This window comes from Neodiprion lecontei, chromosome 2 (assembly GCF_021901455.1).
Source record: "Neodiprion lecontei isolate iyNeoLeco1 chromosome 2, iyNeoLeco1.1, whole genome shotgun sequence".
NCBI lineage: Eukaryota > Metazoa > Arthropoda > Insecta > Hymenoptera > Diprionidae > Neodiprion > Neodiprion lecontei.
Genome location: NC_060261.1, coordinates 33,993,827 through 34,007,663, shown reverse-complemented (window position 1 = coordinate 34,007,663; position 13,837 = coordinate 33,993,827). Strand labels below are relative to the sequence as shown.

Sequence of the window (13,837 nt, the reverse complement as noted above, 5' to 3'; positions counted from 1 at the left end):
AATGTTATATGCGTGCAAACATTTCTTACCTTCTCAACAATGATCACTACATTATTCAGTATTAGTGTTTAAGGTTCGGGCTCTTTAAACTTCCCGCCCATTTACAGGAATTGATCAAAAACATATGAAATTGTAGCTGGATTATTCTTACGATGCTGTAGCTGGCTTGAAAATAGTTTTATTTTGGCATAAGTTAATTGTGTTGTACACAATTACTTTAAAAATAAGTGGGCAAAACAGTTTGTGGTTTGATTCTAGCCGTGCATCAGTCGTTGTTGGCTGATCTCAGTGTAGTCTGCCATATTGTCTGTGGTATACAAGATTGATAAATAATTTACTACACCACAAACAAAAATTGTTCATATCGTAACGAAATTGAAACTGCCGGGAAATACGTGATTCCCAACAATAACAGCCACTGAAAATCAAGAAAGGGCAAATCTCTTATAGTCGTGCGAGGAAAAAAATATACGTGAAAACACAAAGGTAGGCACTACGTTTACGTTTTTGACATATCACATTATATATGTTAATTGCTCATCATCCTCCCAGCCGCTGGCATTTTGTCGCGGTTTCATTATTAATTGAAGTAACTCCACAATGGATGGAATGATTCCGATGTATCACTCTTCAAATGATAAAATGTCACTCTAATTACTTCTGCTTCCATTATATGTCCTTACAAAATTGGGATAAGTACAGAACATTGAATTAACATCGTCGACGCATTTGAATATTAACCGATCTAAAGTCATACTTTAAAGCAGATAAAATTTTCCTTCCGCTGTCAATTTTCCCCAAATTTTACAGTTCTGATAAGTTTTTCAATATTTCTTTTATTTATTGAAATGGACTTATGAGGTTAAAATTCTATTATTACAAATAATTGCTATTCTGCGAACACAATTTTCATATCTCGAGCTGCAAACTTACATTTGTCCTTTCTGTTATTTACAGATATCGAGATGTCGGCAGGACCGTATAATTATTCTTACATATTTAAGTACATTATAATAGGTGATATGGGAGTGGGAAAATCATGCTTGCTTCATCAGTTCACTGAAAAAAAATGTGAGTACTTGACAATTTCAGCAAGAATTAGTCTTCGTTGAGGATAATGAACCTGTGTAATGTATGCTCTTTTTCTTTTCCCTTCTACAGTTATGGCAGATTGTCCCCATACAATTGGGGTTGAATTTGGGACAAGAATCATTGAGGTTGCTGGACAAAAAATAAAGCTTCAGATATGGGATACAGCTGGTCAAGAACGATTCAGAGCAGTAACTAGGTACGTAAATTACCGGAACAAATAAACCAGAGTCCAAATTTTCTAAACATAAACTAGATTTTTGGAATTTATTTTCATTACGAAAAGAATGCAAACTTTGAGTGGTTCAGAGGTTATACGCTTTAGAGAAGGGCGCAGATAGGTTAACATCACTGAACATGATTAAACTGTACTGAAGATAGCCGAATCTTGGTTCAGAAGTAACAGGGCTGAACTCGATCTATGCTTGACCTCACCTGTTTAGATTCATCCCTCAACTTTTTTCGAAATTCTATTAACCAGCAAGGTTACCAAATTTTGCTTCAGACTTTTGTAATCAAATGATTTCGAGTAACGATTTTTTTTTTCAAATTGCCTTTTTTAAAAAATTACATTTTTCACGATCACGTAGCACCAAAACGTGAGGTCTGACAATAAAATTTCATGGAAATGAAATATTCAGTTCGGTCAGAGGTTTGATAAAAAAAAAATCGTGAAAAAATGTCAAATCTCCCAAAGGTAATTTTTTTATTCCGAAATAAGAAAATTAATTTTCCGTGAAGTACACCAGGATTGATTTCTCCTGAATTGTTTTCTTAAAAAGCGCTCGGTTCGAACATTTTAAGACGCGGGACATTATGCCCCTAATTTTCATTGGAGACTAAAAATGATGTCAAGTCGATTCAGGACACTCATTAGGATTGGAAATTCAGCAATATTTCGTGAAAGAATGAACAACCCATCTCAGATGATGTAAAGAATGTTATTCCCATTTATTTTAGCTGGTAACATTTGAAAATATTCTGGTACTTTATTTGAACTACAAGAATACTCGAGTAACTCTTAAAAATGTTTCGGTATCATCTAGAAATGTCAAGAATCCTCTGATAACCTTTGAAAATGATCTAGAATGTTGTACAAACTTCAGGAATACTCTGGTGACCCTTGAAGATGTTCTGGTATTATCTTCAAATGTTGAGAATCTTATGGTAATCTTTGGGAACGTTTTCAAATTTTATTAGTTGAAATAAATAGGAATAACCTTTTTTATGATATCCCAGATGGATTGTTTCCATTCCTTCATGAAATATTGTCAAGTCTCGAATTCCAATGGCTTTCCTGAATTGACTTGAAAACATTTTCACTCTTTAATAAAGTCAGTGCATAATGTCCCAGGTCTTGAAATGTTTATAACGAATGTACCTTTTTTTCAAAAAAAACTACTTGACAAAAAAATCAATTATTTCATTTTAGAAGGAAGTGAATCACCTTTGTGAAGGTTGTAGATTTTTTCACCATTTTTTTTTCTGATTAAACTTTGAACCGAACGGGGTACTTTATTTTAATGAAATTTTACTGTTATACCTCACTTTTTAGCACTACGTCTTCTTTAATGATGTAATTTCTTATAATATGCCATTTAAAAAAAAATCGTAACTCGAACCAGTTTGATCTTAAATCCAAAAGAAATTCGAAGCCTTCTTCTCGGCAAATATAATTTCGAAAACAATTAAGACATGAATCTGGACAGATAAGGTCCTGGGTAAGTGGAGTTAAGCTGTAATGCCGCATTACACGAGGTGATTTTATACTTCACAGTGGCTCCCCTATTACCATAAGAGCATTTTATTGTTTTTTACCTCTGGTCAGAACCCCACAGTTGACGTTTCCCTTTGAAAAGAAATTTTTTTTCAGCAATTTGTAATGTACTCTTTGAGTTAGGCAGTAATGCTATGAGGGAATTATCCCAGTTAGTGTTAACTTCCGCATATCAATTTATGTGGTAAAGTTTTCTTTATAATTAGAATAATTATTAAGCAATGTGTGTAATCAAAGAAACTTTAAGTACATTTCTTTTCTTATACTCACAAATATTTATGAAATTTAGTGAAAAAAATTCAGTGAAAATTGCTTTCAATAAAGTGAGTACTGTAGCAGTACTTGTAACTTTTTTAATCTGTAATTAACATTTGATTTCACTGACATAGTTCAATCTTGTTAATAAACCAAGTAAGCGAATATTATGTGAATGGAGAAGTACTGGTTTTTACAAGATATTGCATTTGTGCCCTAGGTCATACTATCGTGGTGCTGCTGGGGCATTGATGGTATATGATATCACTCGCCGTTCTACTTATAATCATTTAAGCAGTTGGCTAACAGATACCAGGAATCTCACAAATCCCAGCACTGTAAGTGTGATAAATTTTTCAAATATTACCTTGGAACAATGTTTATAAGTAGTACAATTGTCCTATAAATTCTTATTGCAAGGTTTGAGGTAAGACAGAAGATTTGCACAAAATCCAGTTAATACATCAAAATATAATCTTTTCAATTTTAGGTGATATTCTTGATTGGAAATAAATGCGATCTTGAAGGGCAGCGTGATGTTACTTATGAGGAAGCTAAGCAGTTCGCCGATGAAAATGGTCTCATGTTCGTAGAAGCTAGTGCTAAAACGTGAGTTGCCTTACATTCAACTGTGTTCAACAAGTGACATTCAAATCAACAAAAATGCGATACAGAAATTAATGCGAAAAACTGAACATTTTTTACAGAGGACATAATGTAGAGGAAGCATTCTTGGAAACTGCAAAAAAAATATTCCAGAGCATACAGGATGGCAGGTGAATAATTAAAGTTTTTACTGGAAAGTTTCAAACTAATTGGCTTTATTTAGGCAGGCAATTGTATGCATTTAGTCATTCATTATTTTATTCTCAAAATACACTAATTTGTTTCAGACTGGATCTCAACGCTGCAGAATCTGGAGTACAGCACAATCCAAGTCAACCTGGACGTACCAACTTACAAGGAGTTTCTAGTGAACAACAAGGAGGAAAAGATTCTTGCTCCTGCTAGGCCGTAGGTTTCTGTATATAAGTCCACTAATTCATTAATGGTAATGATGCATGTATTATTTACATTAACTTCAGCAATTAGTGGTCCTGTTGGATATTACGTTTTTTTTTTTCTACTCTCTGTTTTTCATAAGGGAACTATGCGAAGCACAGAAAACCACGCCGAATGAAAGGTTTTTTTTTAAATTAATATTAGCACGATTAACCGTTCACACGTTATACGCGAATTTTTTCACACTAAGCCTGCCCTTGAATTCTTTGTTTAAACATTGTGTAAAAAATGTAAAACGTATTGTCTGGTTAATGTGTATATGGGCACCACGGAGTAGCACTTAGTAGGGCCTAATACATTATGCACGATTTCTTTCCAATCCAATAATATACTGCTTATTAAATGATTTTGAGAAGGTTTGGGAACTTCAACTTCAGTATGTATCATCCGCGTAGAAGTAATATAAAAATTGTTCAAGTTGTTACACAGAATTCGTTGTGCGTAAGGGAAATTTTTTTAGATTTCGAGGAAACTTTCTACAATAGCCACTATATTGTGATAAGTAATGATTAACCAGAGTAGATGAAGAAAATAAATAATCACGTCAACGCTAAATTATATTACTTAGCTCGGACTCAACCATCTACGGTTATTTTCATTTATACAATGTTATTACAAATACTTTCTCTTGTAAAAATAAGCTGCAGATTTAATGGGTGTTGACTTGATTAGACCGTTGTGCTACAATACCCTGTTACTTTTATGAGACACAGGTGAATTTACATGTTGATTTTATAACTGGAGGTCAATGCTTTGGGAATTGGTATAAATTAGTTCAAATGGTTTCATATTAACACATTACAATAATGCTAACGTGAACTTTTTTGGTCAACTAAAAATGGGCATTGATAAACAGAAGATTTTTTGAAGAAATAATAACAAACCTATTTTTATCCTTAAACTGCAATTCCATATTTCAATCGTAGTGGAAACCATGCATAGCTTTGGCCTGCTGTTATAAGTTATTACTTGATAACGTTCCACGTATCATTAGTATATATATATATATATATATTATATATACGATATATGTATGTATGATCTAAATAGATATTTGATATTAATAGAGAGAGCGTAAGTTCTCACGAATCTTAAACAAAAAAGCAACTATTGATTCTATTTATTATAACGATGATAATTGATAAGTATCAGTATGATTATTATTATGATAAAAATAAATTATGTAAATAAAACTTTCCTGATATTACAGGTATACATGGTATGGTATTATTTATTGAAGTTTTCAAATTTTCCTTTATGTAAATTTTAACTGTTGCAAGCTTGAGAAACCTTTGGGCTCAATTTATTCATTTTAGGTGTGAAAATGTAAAGCTGTGTCGTCAAGAAGTAATATTGACTTTAGTACTGAGTGTATCAAGAAGAAATCTGCTGAAACTCTGACAAAAAAAAAAAGGAACTTCCAATTTAGGAATTAATTTTTCTTTATATTGACTCCGTAGCATTCAGACTCTTGACTCGGTAATTGCATTGGTTCATATTTGTGTAACACTGTTGCGATTATAGTTGATTTGTGCCATAAATCTAGCCTTACGATGGAGCTGTGATTGCATATTGTTGATGTCAAGTTGCGTTGCAAATCGTCAAATAATATCTTACGTCGTTTTCTGATCAGTAGCTTTGTGTTACACCATACACCGGGCTTTACCAAATATGTTTGTCGGAGGGTACTAGAAAGCCTAAGCTCGTTTTTCATGTTCTCGATTTCGGGAACTTACTATGTAGCAAAAACCGACAAACGATTTTCAAAAAAATCAGCTCATTCGGGTTTTAATGAGGGTCTAAGTAAGTATACAGAGCTCTCACAATAGCATTACTTCGTGTGAGCTCTTTAAGGAAGCTACTCATATGGAAGTATGTAGGACCGTGGGCACACCGTGGGTATGTGAAAAACGCGAGTGTGGCTTCCTCAAGCTGGATTTTCACTAGCAGCGAAATCAAGCGAAATGCCGCCGCAACTTAGCAGCATTCTGTTACCAGTAAAAATTCAGACTCAAGCTCGATCTCTGCTGCATCAGAGAGACAAAAAACGAGAGAGAGAGAGAAGCTTGACGTATGTGTGTGTGTATGTATGTATGCATATTCACATACAGCTGATACCTGTCACCAGAGTTGAACAATGTTTATAGTTCTGAGTCCTTAGTCAGAGCTTCTATCGTGAGTGTTCAAACTGTTATCAAGAAAGGTTTACATGATTAGACAACCGTTTATACGATGACGAATGTTTTCAGCTTTATTAAATACAGGTAAATCAAAACACATGAGAATCATGGAACGCTATTGCGTGTTGTATATGCGAAGACAATAGATCGCTGTTTAACATCGCTTACCATAACCTACATTGACCCTATCTATTGGTCACCATTTATTTATACTGAATGTATAAAATGACCTGTAACATGTAGGATAATGTAGTTAAGCGAATTCTCACATTGCTGATTCATCCCAACTTGCCCCAATTTTTGTATTAACAATACATTCGAAAATTCCAATCCAAGGTTGTTGTAAACAAAGGTGATCGAAATGGACAGCTTGTTTACGCAAAACTTATCTGATGAACCTGATGATGTTCCACATACTCAAGACCCTGTATGGATCCTCGGAAAAAAATACAATGCCATAAAAGGTTACCAATCAGTTTTAATGATTAAGTATCAGTTGATTGATCTGTATAATAACTGTAAAATCATTTCAGAACTTGATGCTATTCGGCGTGATATAAAGTCCAAATTATGGTTCACTTATCGTAAGGGTTTCGTGCCTATTGGAGGTTCTAGCTCCAGTTTTACATCTGACAAGGGATGGGGCTGCATGCTAAGATGCGGACAGATGGTTTTAGGACAGGCATTAGTTTGTTTACATTTAGGTATTTTTATTTGCCATTTAATTCCTCTAACTTAACTTTATATAGCTAAACTATTTAAAATGATTTTCTTTGTACCACTTTCTCATTTGGAGTATTGTTGTTGAATTAAATCAGGAAGAGATTGGCTCTGGACCCCTGAAACTAAAGACAGCACGTATCTAAAAATATTGAATAGATTTGAAGATCGTAGAGCTGCTCCTTTTTCTATTCATCAAATTGCTGTGATGGGGGCATCCGAAGGTAAAGAAGTTGGCCAGTGGTTTGGACCTAATACAATAGCACAGGTTTTAAAGTATGTATGAGTAATTATGAATAAACTTTTTTGAAATCTCAATGTTGTTATTAGAAAACTAAGTAATTGAGATTTTTTATTTTAGGAAGCTCGTTGTCTATGACGACTGGAGTTCGATAACGATACATGTAGCCCTAGATAACACAATAATTGTTAATGACATTAGTAAGTTAAATATAATGGAATTGAAGCTCTGAGCTGTTATCAAGTAGTACGTAATTATTCATACGTGGAAATGATCATTTCAGTGAGACAGTGTAAAATAGAAGGTGGAACAACTGTAGAAGTAGATGGTAAAATGCCTTTGAAAGCACCTAGTGAATGGAAACCATTATTGTTAATCGTTCCTCTAAGACTTGGCCTGAGTGAGATTAATCCAGTGTATGTTAATGGCCTTAAGGTATTATCATGCTTTATTGAAAATATAATCCGTATCCAAAGAAAAGATAAGTGACAAATTTCAGAGCAATTTAATATTCTTATTGCAGACTTCTTTCCAAATCGAACAATCCCTTGGTGTTATTGGTGGTAAACCAAATTTGGCTCTGTATTTCATTGGCTGCGTTGGTAAATTTTTATGAGTGTTGTAATTACAACGGTAAAATTTTCTCAAGATGTTTGTATATTCACTATTTAATTTCTTTATGATTCAGGTGATGAAGTTATTTTCCTTGATCCACATACGACACAGAGATCTGGTTCTGTCGACCAAAAATCTGAGGAAGGCGAGATGGAAACAGACACAACTTATCACTGTAGATCCGCTAGCCGCATTCCTATAACTGGAATAGATCCTTCGGTTGCTCTGGTAAGTAGTAAATTAGAAAAAAAAAGTTGACAATAAGCTATCTACATTACGTTAATACTGATATTAATGTATTACAGTGCTTCTTCTGTGCAACAGAGGAAGACTTCAAATCGTTATGCAAATCGATACAGGATGAGTTGATTAATCCAGAGAAACAACCACTATTTGAATTATGCTCAGAAAAACCTGCCGATTGGTCTCCAGTGGATGATTACACAGCTGAAGCAGCAGGGGCTGCAGCTTCAGGGAGTATGTTGAATGAAATTTATTCACAGTGATTGCATAGAAGTTGATGTAGGTGAACTTTAATAACCAAGTTTCACTTACGATTTTTCCAGTACTGGAATTTGAAAATCTTGACCGTCAATACGATGCTTCGGACGAAGAGTTTGAATTTCTTGGTTAAGCAGAATTGCACTATTCTACAAATGCTTAATTGAGAAGGGAGTATAAATATCGCACATACAAGATCGTCTCTGTACATTTGACTTCAATAAAAATAAAATTTATCTGAAATTATTTAAGGTAAGCCTTAGTGTAGCTAGCTAGTTGAAGAATAAAATATTAAAATGAAAACAGACTTTGTTTAAGAAATCTTTATTAGTTATTAAATGCTTATATCAATTACTTGTCATATGGTACTGGAGCTTTTCACGTGGTCTTCATAGCTATAAATTTTCTTTTCAATAAAATTTTGAAGATAGGCAGGGGATTTAGTAAGTCTAATCTTAAGTGGAGGAGTTGGGTAGATGGGAACAAATAAATTCTCGTAACTCGATCTTTTAAAAATATACGTAACGTTTAATAGCCAGGTGCACGATGCTACCAATCAAAGAAAACTTTCCACATTGCCAAAATTGCGATTACTATACCAAACATTTTACAATTTACTGTTAATATATATTAAAAGAATGAGCAACATTTCGCAGTACCTTAGACGTGGAGTCTTTTTAAGTAAAATACTCTTTTACAAGTATTACTTGTTGCAAGAAAAAAGTTGAAAGAAATACAGAGAGATGGTTTTGAAAATGCAACAATTATGTAATAAATATGTGTGAAAATTTTACTGCTATAGACTCTAATTAAGTTTTTTTTAGACTTTGTAAATTTGATAGATATTCGAATAAATTTCATTTGTCGATCAATATGGTTGGTTGACATGTCTTACCCTAATTACTTGAGGATGACGGAAATTTTATAAATTTGGCACACGCGATGTGTTATTTGTAGCAAAAACAAGGTCGATTTAACGATTAATAGCTTTTTTCAAATATATATATATAGTTTGTATTAATTGTGTGTGCGCGTGTGTGTCTGTATAAATATATACAGACACACACACGTGTACACATGTATACATATTATTTTATATATATATATATATAGTTCAAAATATTTTCAATATGGTATGATACAGTTGAGAAATTCATATAAAAGCGTAAATAAGGCAACTTTTTAGAATAATATATTGTAACTTGGCATTTTTTTAAAATTGATATGTGAATATATTCAGAAAGTATTTGAATGCTTTCATCAACCAAACGACAATATCTGCCGGTTATTATAATGCAAGTAATGTCTAAATGCGATTGTACATGTATATAATTTATAGACAGTGAAAAGGAGAACCCAAAAACTGTTATAAATTATTTTTCATCCTAACCACTCAAAGTATGAATCAACAGCTTTTTGGTACATGTTTCAGTGGTATTACATGATAAGTAAGAAATATTACATAATAAAATAAATCCTACTGGAAGTATCTATACATTTGCATACAAATTTTTTTTTAACCAGTTTTAAGATCAAACATATTACAATCACAGTCAAGAAACAAAAAAAAAACCTGTGATGCCTAATGATTATTTTATCTTACTTCTCATTTGACCTCAATAAAAATAAAACCGTATACAATTTGAATCATAGCTATATATCATAAGGAAGAGTGGCTTCATAATTAGAAATAAATATAGAACAAAAAGAAAACTAATAAAAAATAATTGTACTGATTTCTAAGCTGAATTTATCGAATGGATGAATTTGGTACGACTGTTTTAAGAACTGCTTCTTCACTTTCTTAAGAATAATTGAAGTGTCATAAACTTTAATGACTCAAATTTATAAACGATTATATTTGAAGTCAAGTGGCATAGTTTCAGAAATAACGTAATACGTGTACAATCAGAAAAAAGTACAGGAGGAAAAGCGATGTAAGTTCTCACTATATTTGTAATAAATTTTGATAAAGCAAATACGCGAGCTGGAAATTAAGGATTTATTCAACAGTATATGTATTTATCTTATCTCTCCCTGCCCCCTGGTATTTGGCAATTCAATACCTGTGGTCTAAATAAATATGCTAGTATGTGATTATTCATTTGCAGTATTGCCTATATAATGATTTGTCACCTTACAAAGTTTGCACAGGCATTGATAGGTCAAAGTCGAAATATTTCTGCGGTCTTATGCACGGGTATTTAGAAAAGTTAATGAATTTAATTGCCGTTAATAGTTTCCAGACACTCTTAATCAAATATAGTTTGAAATTATGACCATATTATCGCAGACAGAAGGTGAAATGTTATTATTTAAATTACTTTTTAGTAGTTACATGAATGACTAGAAAATTTTTACACTTGATATCTGTTTAATAACTTTTAGGAGCCAAACATTATTTAGCATGAGTTTATTAAACTCGTTTCGATGTAGCTGTACTATACTTACGATCCTTCAAGTTGATCACAACAACTGTAATATTGTCCAAGGATCCCCTGGAATATAAATTTGACAAAATGATTCAAAGAATACTAACATCAAGGCTTTTTATCATGTTTATAATTATTCGTTTTGAAATAAAATAACGTAGATAGAAATACGGTGAGATATAATTTACCTGTAATAACTTTGTAGAGTAATACTTTTAGCACCATAGTGAGGTTCATTAATACGTTCCTTGATAAAGGCAACAGCTTCCTCATTTGTGAATGTATCCCAGAGTCCATCAGATGCTAGGACAAGGAACATTGGATTATGATCACTCAGGTCGAAAGTTAGAATATCAGGATCAGCAATCACTAGCTTTTTATCCTTCAAAGGGTAATCTCCGAGAGCTCTGGATGTTGCTAAGATCCCAGCTACTCTCCAGACTCCATTAAACGTGACAAAACCCCCAGCTTCCTTGATTCGCTTACTCTCCCGTCGCTGTAAGAACATTTATGAAGCGAATAATATTTTGTCATCATTTGATACAGAGAAAGAAAATTGTTACACCACCCTGTAAATGAAAATGAATTTGTGAATCTATGTTACTTTACTGCTAAGTCACGGCATATCTGACTGCATATAGTGTCACTTGAGGGCATACCTGTTGTGGCTTATGATCAAAGGACAGTGGGATTGCATTGCCTTTTCCATCACACATTACACCTCTTGAATCCCCAACATTGGCAACAATCAGCTTGTTGCCTTCTAGTAGAGCTATCAAAGCAGTAGTGCCTAATAACGTATTAATTTCAATATTAAGATTAGCAGATCCTTTTGTCCCAAGCTTACTGTGTAGAATTTGTCACCCGGAGGAAAGATTTAGCTTCGATGAATCCCGATCAACTCATTTATTTCACAATTCAGTTTTGTAAGATACAGATGAAATATTACTGATTGTGAGAGACAATCTTCAATAATAAGTAGATGATGACTTGAAAACAATTACCAGCCACATCCATATTTTTCTTTGCAGCATCCACCAACAGTCTATCAACAGCGAGTACTTCATCTGTCAACAATCTACCATAGTTTATTTTGTTACCATCAAGGTAACTAGCCGTATCAATTTTTGGTGGCAGCTTTTCGCCCGGTCTACTAGGTCGAACCTAAATTAATTATTTACAATTACATATCTTAAAAAATTAGCAAATTTATTTAAATCTACTACCAGCATATTAAGAATTTATTAGAACTTGTTGAGGTTTATAGCCTATGCATGGTATTATTTAAAAATTGGGAAGTAGCTGAGTATATTGGCTATATTTATTGTCACTCTGACCTCTCTAGTTATTGGACGAGCAAGACTATCTAATTTATCCAGTAGCTCAGGATCGGTAACGCCGACGGCTTTTTTCATAGATTCATCAGTCAGTGAGGTGCTCAAAGTTTTGCGGAAGGACTTTTTGCGCTCGAGAGAAGTGATCCCGTCGGTTTTGTCTTTTTCATCATTTTTTGATTTAGCATCATTTATTTGCTCAGGGTTTTCTGGTTTAATTCTCGACGGTCTTCCAGCTATCATATCTTTCAGTTCGATGACTTTGTTGTTAATATTAGGGATTAATTTATCTCTGGCATAATTGGCAGCGAACTGAAATGAAATTTAACACTAATATAACCATCAACCATCAATTATATGCCTTTCACAAATAGTTTTTCTAACTGGGCAGCATAATTCTATATGGCATTTGACAAACAGCCAAAGGTACACTACTAACTTCTCCTCCGTGTCCATCGAAAACTGCAAATAATGAGACACCAGTGCAGTTGATATCGTCATTAACTACGAAACGGTCTTCCATCCGTGCTCGTCTGCCCTGTACAGCATAAGCTGATATGTAACCTTCTTTCAATTCCCAGCTCAGTTTTTCTCCGCTGCTCACGGAACTATTGACTAAAAACTGAAGCTTCGAAACCTTGAATTTAAACGGGAAAAAATTTAATTCCAACTCATTGTCAGCTGCAAGCAATATTGCATGGGTTAACCGTAGGAGTAGTTATATTTTGATTTGAGTGTGTTTGATACCTTTGAGGTTGATCGACCGAGAGTATATTGAATTCTGCCAAGTAATGTTCTGCTCCACACATCGACAGCTTGAAGGTAAAAGAGCATAACGACGAGTACTGCGCCACAGACGAGAATTTCAGGCTTTAGAACGTAGATGCGCATGATTCTCCAGAGATAACCAATGGGTGTGTTAATGCCAGTGTTAAACCCTGTAGGAATACCTACAGCAAATTTTGATATAAGTTTCATGTGTGAGACATATGTTTGGTACAGAACTTTGTCTTCCAATTCATCTTCCATAGTATCGCCCAGCTTATTCCTAGCAGTTCCAGGCACAGTATATTCCCTTCGCGTTCAGAACTGGGACGCGAAGGTTCGCCTCCTTTCGTGTTACCAATTGTCTTCACTGATCTACGTTTATTCACTGCACCAGTCTACGAAAAAACGACACGATCTACGTAACACGCAACAAACCTCGGGTCCCAGCCAATTATTTTTAAACATGCAATGTTGGGCTATCCGTGTGATCATAAGTGTGCTCAATATAGGCATGTATGTCAGGTATTTGTGATCGTGCTGTAAGCTCACAGCACTTATTAGCGAAATGTTCGCACGTGTGATTCAAAAATGATGATTTCACAATTTCGAAAGGCCATCCAGAAGTCACCAGATTCACTCGCACCGGTCGATAAATTTTTGAAAATTTCTACCATACGAGTGACGAATTCGTCTGCTGCTGTTGCGAGAGAATCAGCTGATGTAGCGCCTATAGCACTAATCTCGACGTGTGCGCCTCGGATCGTGGAGTGGGCGTTGAGGAAAGCAAAATGCGATCCGTCGATCCGTAATCTGATGCGACTGCACCTACCGCACCTACAGAGAATTGCGCTCCGTGGATTGTG

The 13,837-nt window shown here is 34.2% G+C and overlaps 3 protein-coding genes across 4 annotated transcripts; 2 read left to right on the top strand and 1 right to left on the bottom strand.

Moving 5' to 3' along the window:
• Positions 1-261: 261 nt before the first annotated feature.
• On the top strand, positions 262-5,413 carry LOC107226200 (ras-related protein Rab-14). Its single transcript, XM_015666933.2, has 7 exons — positions 262-486; positions 958-1,071; positions 1,162-1,288; positions 3,342-3,459; positions 3,612-3,730; positions 3,829-3,897; positions 4,015-5,413. Exons 2-7 carry the CDS (start codon positions 966-968, stop codon positions 4,130-4,132), a joined length of 657 nt encoding a protein of 218 aa, XP_015522419.1. The 5' UTR covers positions 262-486; positions 958-965; the 3' UTR covers positions 4,133-5,413.
• An 858-nt stretch (positions 5,414-6,271) lies between these two features.
• On the top strand, positions 6,272-9,393 carry LOC107226174 (cysteine protease ATG4B). 2 transcript variants are annotated; one of them, XM_015666885.2, is made up of 10 exons: positions 6,275-6,447; positions 6,700-6,827; positions 6,897-7,067; positions 7,182-7,359; positions 7,445-7,524; positions 7,608-7,759; positions 7,848-7,926; positions 8,013-8,167; positions 8,245-8,416; positions 8,506-9,393. In XM_015666885.2, exons 2-10 carry the CDS (start codon positions 6,725-6,727, stop codon positions 8,571-8,573), a joined length of 1,158 nt encoding a protein of 385 aa, XP_015522371.1. In that variant the 5' UTR covers positions 6,275-6,447; positions 6,700-6,724; the 3' UTR covers positions 8,574-9,393. The 2 variants fall into 2 exon arrangements, with proteins under 2 accessions (XP_046588429.1, XP_015522371.1); XM_046732473.1 differs by lacking the exon at positions 6,897-7,067 and having other exon boundaries at positions 6,272-6,447.
• Positions 8,948-13,817, bottom strand: LOC107226189 (protein phosphatase 1L). The gene is made up of 7 exons (XM_015666910.2): positions 12,954-13,817; positions 12,646-12,843; positions 12,210-12,518; positions 11,877-12,036; positions 11,532-11,662; positions 11,061-11,368; positions 8,948-10,938 (listed from the first exon to the last, which is right to left on the bottom strand). Exons 1-7 carry the CDS (start codon positions 13,233-13,235, stop codon positions 10,857-10,859), a joined length of 1,470 nt encoding a protein of 489 aa, XP_015522396.1. The 5' UTR covers positions 13,236-13,817; the 3' UTR covers positions 8,948-10,856.
• Between the last annotated feature and the right edge of the window lie 20 nt (positions 13,818-13,837).

What these genes read in the sequence shown, in the direction of transcription:
- LOC107226200 (XM_015666933.2), top strand. Translation starts at nt 966, where the DNA reads ATGTCGGCAGGACCGTATAATTATTCTTACATATTTAAGTACATTATA. An exon ending in GTAGAAGCTAGTGCTAAAAC is followed by an intron (nt 3,731 to 3,828) that starts GTGAGTTGCCTT and finishes CATTTTTTACAG; the next exon opens with AGGACATAATGTAGAGGAAG. An exon ending in CAGAGCATACAGGATGGCAG is followed by an intron (nt 3,898 to 4,014) that starts GTGAATAATTAA and finishes AATTTGTTTCAG; the next exon opens with ACTGGATCTCAACGCTGCAG.
- LOC107226189 (XM_015666910.2), bottom strand. Translation starts at nt 13,235, where the DNA reads ATGGAAGATGAATTGGAAGACAAAGTTCTGTACCAAACATATGTCTCA. An exon ending in GAAAAATATGGATGTGGCTG is followed by an intron (nt 11,663 to 11,876) that starts GTAATTGTTTTC and finishes ATACGTTATTAG; the next exon opens with GCACTACTGCTTTGATAGCT. An exon ending in TTGATCATAAGCCACAACAG is followed by an intron (nt 11,369 to 11,531) that starts GTATGCCCTCAA and finishes ATGTTCTTACAG; the next exon opens with CGACGGGAGAGTAAGCGAAT.
- LOC107226174 (XM_015666885.2), top strand. Translation starts at nt 6,725, where the DNA reads ATGGACAGCTTGTTTACGCAAAACTTATCTGATGAACCTGATGATGTT. An exon ending in TGTATGTTAATGGCCTTAAG is followed by an intron (nt 7,760 to 7,847) that starts GTATTATCATGC and finishes TTCTTATTGCAG; the next exon opens with ACTTCTTTCCAAATCGAACA. An exon ending in GTATTTCATTGGCTGCGTTG is followed by an intron (nt 7,927 to 8,012) that starts GTAAATTTTTAT and finishes TTTATGATTCAG; the next exon opens with GTGATGAAGTTATTTTCCTT.